The sequence below is a fragment of the Leuciscus leuciscus genome (assembly GCF_965113295.1).
Source record: "Leuciscus leuciscus genome assembly, chromosome: 16".
NCBI classification, from domain to species: domain Eukaryota; kingdom Metazoa; phylum Chordata; class Actinopteri; order Cypriniformes; family Leuciscidae; genus Leuciscus; species Leuciscus leuciscus.
Window position 1 is genome coordinate 21,545,246 of NC_138740.1, and position 10,826 is coordinate 21,556,071.

General features: G+C 38.3%; 1 protein-coding gene across 1 annotated transcript; it reads right to left on the bottom strand.

The window, feature by feature from the left end:
- Positions 1–4,527: 4,527 nt before the first annotated feature.
- LOC309478430 (protein FAM13A-like) lies at positions 4,528–10,826 on the bottom strand (the record flags this gene model as incomplete). Its single annotated transcript, XM_082142028.1, has 8 exons — positions 4,528–6,222; positions 6,445–6,531; positions 6,736–6,791; positions 7,012–7,138; positions 7,346–7,523; positions 7,609–7,812; positions 7,859–7,982; positions 10,821–10,826. 8 exons carry the CDS (start codon positions 10,824–10,826, stop codon positions 6,177–6,179), a joined length of 828 nt encoding a protein of 275 aa, XP_081998154.1. The 3' UTR covers positions 4,528–6,176.

Below are 10,826 nucleotides of genomic sequence, written 5' to 3' on the forward strand. Positions count from 1 at the left end.
ATCATCAGTTATACCTGTTATTAATTTCATTGATTGGTTTGTCTATTTAAACTCTCTTTCCTTCAGTTCTTGGTCAGTTCTCATCGCGTTAGGTTTGGTTGTTTTGTTCCTGTGTTTTCTGAATACCTTGAGTTCTGTGTTAAATAAAACTTTGACTGCTGCGATTACATCCATTTCATCAACTTTATTGCAACCTCACCACTACAGAAGAACTGACCCAAAAGCATGGATCTAGCTGCAGTCAGATTCAGGGGAACCAGTCCCTAGGCCTAGAGGCACACATGAGGGATTTCCTGGATTTGTAACATCTTTTCCGCCTGCGTGTGTTTTTCTGGGCGGGCCTTAATGAAAAGACCAAGGTGTGCCTGTCTGGAGATGAGCCTCTGGGAAGTTTTAAGGAGTATATGGAGTGGGTACTCCTCCACAATGGTTTTCCATTCACAATCTGCGAGAGCGAGGAGGAAATCAGCATGCCAGCCCCAGCCATCAGCCCAGTGACAGTGAAACCTGTGCCCACCACAGGCACAGAGCTGGAACCTGTTACTATTGGAGTGCCAGCATCATGAACTGAGCAAAGGATTGTCCCAGAGCCCGAGCCCGAGCCCGTCATAACGTCTGACCAGGTGCGTGAGCCTGCTACAACGACTGTTCAATAGGGATTACTAGTGGAATATGAGGGCTTGATGTGGAGCCCAAACCCCTCTACAGCGACTGATGGAGAAGCGCTGACTTTGAAAGTGAGTGTGTCATGCCTGTTTCCCTGTGCACTGAGCCTGTTTCGTCACTCAGCACCTTGTTGTCCGTGTTCCTACCTTGCCTCCCTCTCCCACCGCCTCTGCTTGTTCTGAGTTGGCCAAGCGTTGTTCCAGAAAATCCTGCCTGTTCCACATCAGCCAAGAGTGTCATTCATGAATTTTATGCCTGTCTCGTGTGACCCTGTTAAGCCTGCCTGTTCATCCCCACCTGCACTGCCTCTCCTCAGCCCTTTGGCTCCTGCCCTGGTCACCAGTGACTCGCCTCGATATGAGTGTTCGCCAGCTTAGTCTTGGATTGTCGACCACATAGCTCCACCCAGACCCTCCAGGCTTGTAACTCCACCTTGGCCTGTCGAGCAATCTGCTCCACCTTGGCTCCTCGCCCCCTTGTCTACACCCGGGACTGTCATCCTTACTACTCTTCCAGGCTTCCTCATCCCTCCTGCTCAGTCGGTGCTCTGCTGGCTCCCCAGACTTCCGTGCCTTCAGCTGCTTTTCATCCCTCTACCCCTTTAGCTCTGGCAGGCTCCTCCTTCCCTCCAGCCTTGGTCCTCGGACGCTCCGCCTTTTCCTCAGTCCTCCGGCATCCTGGCTCCACCTCGGTTGCTTGTCACTGCGGACCTTCGATGTTGCCTGGTCCCGTCAGCTTTTCAGCTCTGCCTGGGTCTCCACTACCATCGGCTCCGTCTGAGTCACTCATCACCCTGGTTCCACAGGCCAAGCCTCGACCGTGGCTTCTCCCTCCCTCAGCTCCGCCAAACGTGTTGTCTTTCTTCTGAACAAGTCAGATATCAACCTTCTCTCTACTCCACTGTGAGTAAGAGAGGGATGGAGTGAAAGCGAGTGAAAAGTTTGCACTACAAACCAGTGTGTTTATAATTACGACAATACAGTACAATAATATGGTTAGAAATACCAGATTGCAATATTAAGCAGCAAAATGGGCTGTTTTATACCGCTAAAAATAACTGAAAGGGAATGACACCGGAAGCCGGACACATTCAGTTTACGAAAAGCCTAGTTCTTACGCTAAAAAGATGGTGGATAGTATGACATGAACATGTGCTGTATGGCGAATAAAAGAAAAAAAATAACGTGGAAATAAACTGAAGGGGGTGGATTTTGGAATCCACTGCTGCTTCAATGTAAATCTAATGAGTGATTATAATCAAGGTATTAATCAATATTTTTCCTTCTAAACATCACATGAGTTGAATGACTTCTTTAGGCTTATGAGATTTTACTTTGTTATTGAAGTTACCAGTGTGATTACTGAAAAGTTCTTTTCATGTATTCTCTAATGTCTGTATTTGATATCTGAAGGCAGTAACAGTGCTTGTTTATTTAGCCCGGCTTCCAGAAATGAAATATGGACTCTTTTTTTTTTTTTTTTTGAGAAAGGTTGTGTTAGTCTTCTTGGATACAGGTTAAGGAACCACTGGCATGATTGGAGATTGACTGAGTTGTTGTTCTGGACATGTTAGCGCCCAGCAACCCAAATCTGTGACCTGGAAGGTCACGACGTGCCTAACTTCAGGGTCCGAGTGTCAGCTGCATAATCGATGGAGATATGTTCCAGTCTATCTGTTTATGTGTGGAAAATTGCTATGTTTATTGATTTTCTTAGCCAATCAGAATCATTCAACCTGAAGCAAGGACGTAGCTTAGACCTTGGTGAAGGGTATAACTGCTGTGATCTTTGTAACTGTAAGCGGGGCGGCCTACAAACTCCTTATGAGTCTTGAAGCTGACTTCTGCTGATGAAATTGCAAACTATCTTAAGTAAAACTTTTCTTTAATTTATTATAATTCTGACTCCGGGTCTTAATATAATAAAGTTCTGTGTAACAAATTATTAACGAAGGAATATATTGTGTCCTCCAGTGCCTGGACTCGACTGTACTCGACTGACTGTATTTTTTGGAGTCTAAAATGTCTGAGTCCGTGTCAAGTCCGAGTACATTTTCATCCGAGTGCGTGACAAGTTCGAGTTCATTCAAAATTGGACTCGAGCCCGAGTTCGAGTACCCCAACTCTAGTAGAATTCATAGACAATTGGAAAAGTTTTTGGGGCAGACCTGACCTGTTGAAAAGAGATGGTATTCATTCCTCCTCGGATGGTGCTGCTCTTCTCTCCAGTAATATGGCACATAGTCTTAGAGCTCAAACATGAATTGGGCTCAGGTCAGGAAGCAGACAGACTGGCTAAACCGTCTGCTAGCTGTCTCATGTCACTGAGGTCAGATAAATCCCATCACATAGAGCCTCTTTCACCAAGATATCATCATATAGAGATTGTGTCTGTTCCATGAACAATACAATTTTAAATTTAAATGAGTCCATACCCCAAGATTACTGTTATAAACATGAGCCTCGTCTGAAAGGCAAAGGTTGCTGTAATTTATTGTAATATCTTCAGAATTACTGAGAAGTCTTGTTTTAAATATAATTCTTTTGAAGTGTTGGTGCTTAATGTAACACTATCTAGTGTAAATGATAAATCACGCTTGAGATTTGTGCTGGCTACTGTCTACAGGCCGCCAGGGCACCATTATAGACTTTATCAAAGAATTTGCTGATTTTCAGAGTTAGAGTTAGTTTTTCAGTTATCAGAGTTAGTACTGGCTGCAGATAAAGTCCTTATTGTTGGTCATTTTAATGTACATGTAGATAATGAAAAAGATGCACTGGGATTGGCATTTAAAGACATTCTTAACTCTATTGGAGTTAGACAACACGTGTCAGGACCTACTCATTGCCGTAATCATACTCTAGATCTAATATTATCACATGGAATCAATGTTGATGCCATTGAAATTCTACAGCAGAGCGATGACATCTCAGATCATTATCTAGTCTTGTGTAAACTTCATTTAGCCAAGGCTGCAAAGTCGACTCCGTGTTATAAATATGTTAGACCTATCACTTCTGCCACTAAAGATAGCTTTATTAATAATATTCCTGATCAGTTTAATCTCAGCATCCCAGATAGCTTAGAAGAACTTGATAATGTGACAGAAACGTTTGACTCTCTCTTTTCCAGCACCTTAGACACCGATGCTCCTTTGCGCTTAAAGAAGATTTAAGAAAATAGTCCAATGCCATGGTACAACAAGCACACTCGGGCCCTTAAGAGAGCAGCCAGAAAAATGGATCGCAACTGGAAGAAAACAACTTTTTGAGTTTTTTCGCATTTCATGGAAAGAGAGCACGATTGCGTATAGAAAGGCCTTAAAATCTGCTAGATCTGCTTATTTTTCAACCCTATTAGAAGAAAATAAACAAAACCCTCGGCATTTATTTGAAATAGTGGCTAAATTAACGAAAAATAAATCTTCAACCCCATAAAAAATTTGGGGAAATTAAAATTCAACGATTCGAATTAAGGGAGTAAAATTCCTCTCAGGTAAAATCCATACCAGCAATGACTGCTTTTTTGGATGCAACAGCAGGGATGATTAATTTAACCACACCCGAAAGAAAAGCATTAACATCTTATAGAATAAAAGAATAAAAGTCTATAGAATAAAAGTCTATCAGACAGTGCTCTTGTGGTTTCTCTGATACATCAGTCCAGCTTGTGTGGCTTTACCTTGAGAGAGTCTGTAGGTAACACCAGTGATATTAAACTCAGCTGCTCTTTCTAAAGCACTATAAGGAGTTTGACTCTGAGGCAGTATCATATAGAGAATTAATAACAACTCTTTTATAATCATGGGCAATTAGATTACAATCAGGATCAATCAATTTATGTTATTATAATTACTCCAATTAAATAATTAAATGTCTGTCTTTCTTATCACACTCTAGCATATTTATTTACTGTCAGCCAGTTTAACTGTCTGATTTGGCTGATGCTCAGTGGGCTCTCACGCACTCTCTGAGCTGCCTCATCTTAAATGGAAGTATTAGACATTTAATTTAATATTATACAGTTACAGTACAAATTGAAATGATAGTAGGTTACAACAGTTATAAAGTCACACTGGGGTAAAATGCACATTTGACTTAATTCTCTTTTAGACCACTCTATAGCACAAATTCAGTTCAGCACTTCTTTTCATAAATGCTTTTGATGATGGACTTGGAAATTTGGCTGATCCTTGACTTGATCGTGGCAAAATTGATTCTGTACCAATTTGATGTATTTTTTTTTTATTTTTATTTTTATGGTTTAGACTTATGTAGCAATTTAAATACAAAGATCTCAAGAATCTTTTAGTTTTTAAAATAATGTTGTTTCTGTTTTTTTTTTAGTAAATTTTGATGACAGTATATTTATTGAACAAACATTAATTATTTAATTTATCAAAATAACCCCAAAAAATTTTATAAACTTTGCTAAAGTGATTGTTTTGAACAAGTATCAACTTATGCATTATTCATTTAGCTAAAGTATTTGTATCAATACTGTGTGTCTTTTGTACCGTGCTGGTTTTACCCTGTGTACCTCCTTGCCACCTCATACATTAATAAGATTTTTAAACTAACAAACCACCTTTATGATTTATTTTCACACAAAATCTGTTGCTCATCAATTTTCAATACTTTTCTGCAATCATACACTATGGGAGTAGTGAAAAGCAAATGTTTCTTAGGGTGTGCCTTTAGCCACCTTGTAACCTACTATACTAAGGTACTATTCATTTAGATTAGAACTCATTTAGATAATTTATAGTATATTACCTTTTTATAATGTTAATATGGTCTTATTAGTGAACAAACTCCATCGCACACCTGCAGGTGATAGGTGCGTAGGATAACAAGACCAAATAGGTAGGTCGTTTCAGCAGATAAGGAACTCCCGCACACTATCGTTACTTGCAATTAAAATGAATATTTATTATCTACGTTTCGGTCACACGACCTTCATCAGGTATATACAAATGTTCAATTGTGACCCTCATCAGCCCTAGTGTCTTGAGGTGACCCTCATCACCCCCAATGTCTTTCAGGGACCCACACCGACCCCAGTGCTGTGTGATGACCCTCATCGACCCCAGTGTCTTCTGGTGACCCTCATTGGCCCCAATGTCTTCCGGTGACCCACGCCAGCCCTAGTGTCTGAGGGTGAAGCTCACCAGCCTCAGTGTCTTACAGTGCCGGGCCCAGTATCTAACATTGAGGTTCACCGGCCCCATTGTCTTCTGGTGATCCTCACTGGCCTCTTTGTCTTCCAGTGACCCTCACCGAGCCCAGTATCTTGCAGTCGGAGTCACCAGCCCCATTGTCTTCTGGTGATCCTCACCAAGCCCAGTATCTTGCAGTCGGAGTCACCAGCCCCATGTCTTCTGGTGATCCTCACCGAGCCCAGTATCTTGCAGTCGGAGTCACCAGCCCCATTGTCTTCTGGTGATCCTCACCAAGCCCAGTATCTTGCAGTTGGGGTCACCAGCCCCACTGTCTTCTACTCACACATGTCTAGGTCTCCATTTTTGCAGAGGCCTCTTCACTCTCGATTTTGTTACTGTGTGGTGAAGTGATGAAAAAGTAAGAAAACAGATCACGTTTGTTCACTCAACACATTCATTACCTGTAACTAAATCTAACTTTACCTATATCTTAACTTGTTCACGATCTACCACAGTAAAACTTAATTTCAAAATTTCATATGGGCACATGCAGGGCAACAACCAGATCAGTCTTAGGATAAAGATAAAAAGATAAAGAATAAGATCCTGCTGCATACCTGCGAAAGCATGAGAAAAACGTTCTCCCAAAACTGCTTAATCCTTTTCTCAGTCGCCCCAGTCGTCCAATTTTAGGTAGTTTTGATCTGGAAAATACACAGAACAAGCATGAAGATGGACTGACAAGCACTCAACAATAAATGGTTCTAAATAAACCCATAATGACCAGAATCCTACTGTATGTGTGCATGTTTGTGGGTGTATGTGATCTGTGCATGCATTTGATCAACAACTGTTTGCCAACAACACAGGTCTGCATGTGCTTGTGAGTGTGTGTTCAGCATATTTACCTCATTTCTGTGAGTGGCAGCTGTTTGACACACTCTTCGTCAGTCCAGTCCCCTGACTCCTCAAACACACAAACACATTTCTAAGCATTTTCAATCTCTCATACAAAAAACTAAAGAATTAGCCTATCTATTATCATTTTCACTCTTAAACACTAGCAATGACTAATAATTTAATTTAATCATTTTTATAATGGCAGATTCAATTTCATAAATCCAAGTCACATACAGATGCCACCATCATTTGAAACATAAACTTATAACACAGTATAAACTCACTGCTCTGTTGCCGGTGGATGCATGAGGGTACGTGTTCGGCAGCAAATGTTTCAGGTTGTTCAGCAGGTGTTCTGTCAAAGCGTTACACAGCCCCTGTTCCTCAATCATGGTGGGGCCAAGAGGAACGCTGCACACACAGATAACAAACGTGTCACATCACTATACAACAGACACCCATCTTTCTTTTATGATTGACAGCTCCATCAGACTGGTCTCTGTGTCTCATAGGATCCTGAAAACTTGTGCATGTAATTCTTGAAACCTCAGTGCTTGAGTTACATTGTAATGTGCTTGGGAGTACATATCAGCTGAATACACGCACACAAACACTTACTGAAAGATGGTGGGTCCAAAAACTATTGACAAGTTCTTGGATGTCATACGATTTAGAAGACTCTCAGCTGCCACACGGGACAGGAAGTACGACAGGTAGCAGAGGACGTTAAAATGTTCCTCCGGAAGACTGTTCAGGATCATCCTCACAGCCTGATTCAGTTCTTCCTCTTTTGAATCTGCAAGATACAATGAAGAAGATTCAATCAGATTTGATTTTCTTATCCCAAAATGTTCACTCCTCACCACCGCAGCTTCACCCACCCCTGAACACCTTCAGCAGTTCTGTCCTGTGTGACTCTGGAATAAGTCCACCAGGCAACTCCCTGAGGAAAAGTTTCAATAAGGAGGCAAGAGTAGGAATATCCCCACTGTCAAACTCCGGAAAGCTTTGATCAAAACCTTTCCTCAATTCCTGGCAGAGTTTCACTTTCCCACCAACTCTGAACAGGCCACTCTGACTGAGACCTAAACACAAACACACATTTTAGAAATACACATAATCTCAGCATACGTGGAGACTGAGAAACAGTGTCAAACACACTCACCATGCTTCTCCACGGAAGACCCTGCCTCATCTGTCCACTCTTCCTCAGGTCAATCAGAGGCACACCAAACACATCCTTCTGTGTTTCCACCTGCACAAAAGTTCAGAAAAAAGTTAAAAATCAGGACGGTTAACTAGGAAAGGACAGACTGCATAAGAAAATAACTTTACAGGAAGCTGTCTACCAAGTGTGCATTTTAAAGGATGTATATAGTCAGGAAATATTACATTTACAATAGCATTTCTTCATGTGGGCTACACTTACACCAATTTATGGTTTGTCGTTTGTTAATTTCAATACTAGACATTAAAAACAAGACTGAAAAAAATAAGAAAGCTTATAAAAAAATAATAATACGGACTTTCGCGTGTGCACGAGAAACGTTCGCGTGGGCACGGGAAATGAATGGTTAAAACAACTGATCTGTCCAACACTGAATCGGTGTATAACAAATCGGTAACACTTTACAATAAGGTTCCATTTATTAAACTCTAGTTAACTACATTAGTTAACATTAACCATTAATAAACTGCACTTCTACAGCATTTAAAGTTGTAATTGTTAACATAGTTAGCCTAATGCACTGTGTGAAGTAACATAATAAAAACAGCTGTTCATTGTTTGTTCAACTAAGATTAACAAAGATTAATAAATACAGTAACAAATGTAGGCTATTGCTCGTGGTTCATGTTATGTTCATGTTCATGCCTAATACATTAACTAATGTAAACAAATCAAACCATATTTAACACCTCTTAAAATGAGAATGTAAGTGTGCTTACCCCATTTTTTTTTTGTAAGAGTGGTTAGCAAGATTTAACCTTAATAAACTACTGTATTTTCAGGTTATCTATATGACAATGTGTAAAAATCTTTTAGTTCTGACAATCTGACAGAAATCTGACAATCTTTTAGTTTAGACTGTTTGCGGCAAATGCAGTTTCGTTGTCGAGGTCAAAACTCTAAATAAGCTGTGAATCAAATAAATTTACTGTAAATAATGTTGAATCATTTTTGATTAATATTTAATTCATCATATCTGGTTCTGGGTCTTTGACTGTAAATCCCCTTACAAAACCATAAGAAAATAAATTAAGAATTTAAAGTACATATGTCGCAGGCCAATTTATTATTTATACATTTAATGAAAAGTTAAAAATAGTATTATCTAATTTAGAAGGTTGTCCAACACACTAGAGCTCCATGCAGACAATAAATGCTGCCATATTAATATTAGGAGACTGATATTTGGATTTATAAATAAATAAATATAAATGCTACATCTTTTTGTATTAATTAATGGCATGATTGAGAACTTTGGCTGGGCTTTTGGTAAAGTTATAGGGGGAACATTGTGTTGCTTTTACAGCAGCTATACTGTTATATAAACAGTATATTTATAACATTATATACTTATAAAGATAGAAGCAAAGAAAACAGCATGGACAGTTAAACCAGTCTGCCCTTAATTGCTCCCTGATCTCCTCATTATGACATGTATTAATAATTTATGATTCTTCTGTCTATCAAGTGTGTTGTATTTGTGAAAACATGGCTTCCTTGGGGAAGAACAATCTTTGAGTGTGAGCGCATCAAAACAAAGACACACAAAATAAAGATTAAACATGTAAACAACCAGTCACCAGTGGTTTGTACACATTTATCCATAATCTGTTGCTCAGGGGTCCTCAACCTTTTTCAGGCCAAGAAAACCTGGATGGATAGAGAGATGGAACATGTTCCCCTGATTCTTACATTGAGTATTACATTTTGTTTGAACATTGTTGAAATATAGACCTGGATACATTTCATATACTATTTATGATTTCAGTTTTACTTAATATATTTGGTAAGGATTTACGCTCTCAGAAAAAAAAGCTACAAAATCCGTCACTGGGGCAGTAGACCTATTATGAAAAGAAAACATATTTCCCTATACAGTACAGGTCAAAAGTTTGGAAACATTACTATTTTTAATGTTTTTGAAAGAAGTTTCTTCTGCTCATCAAGCCTGCATTTATTTGATCAAAAATACAGAAAAAATAATAATATTGTGATATATTATTACAATTTAAAATAATTGGTTTTCAATTTATTATACTTTATTATTTCTGTGATGCAAAGCTGAATTTTCAGGATCATTACTCCAGTCTATCACATGATCCTTTAGAAATCATTCTAATATGATGATTCATTATCAAAGTTGGAAACAGTTCTGCTGCTTAATATATTTTCATAACCTGTGATACTTTTTTAGGATACTTTGATGAATAAAAAGTAAAAAAAAGAAGAAGCAAATGTTTTGATATTTGGGATATCAAAAAAGACTGGAGTAATGATGCGGAAAATTCAGCTTTGCATCACAGGAATAAATTACTTTTTAAAGTATATTAAAATAGAAAACTATTATTTTAAGTTGTAATAATATTTCACAATATTACTGGGTTTTTTGTCTGTATTTTTGATCAAATAAACACAGCCTTGATAAGCATTAGAGACTTCTTTCAAAAATATTTAAAAAATCGTATAATGTTTCCAAACTTTTGACCTATAATGATCAATATATTAAATGGTTTAACAGTATATTTGAAAATATACAGAATAATATATTGCGTTAATATATTACAATATAATAATAAGGAATTGCCGGTTTTCACATATTTAAAAATATGTGACAATATATTTTACTAATATATCATAATTTTATATTTAGTAATACACTTCAACACATAGATGAATATGTGATCAGATATGGTACTGCATGTAATATATTGCAAATATATCATATTTACTCATGCAGCATAAACATACATATAGGCCTATAGAGAATTATATCATTTGATATATATCTTATAATTTATTTATTATTTACATTATAAATGAATCATATTTTCAAGCTAGATCAAAAGCACAAGCACACCTGGTCACCTGCAT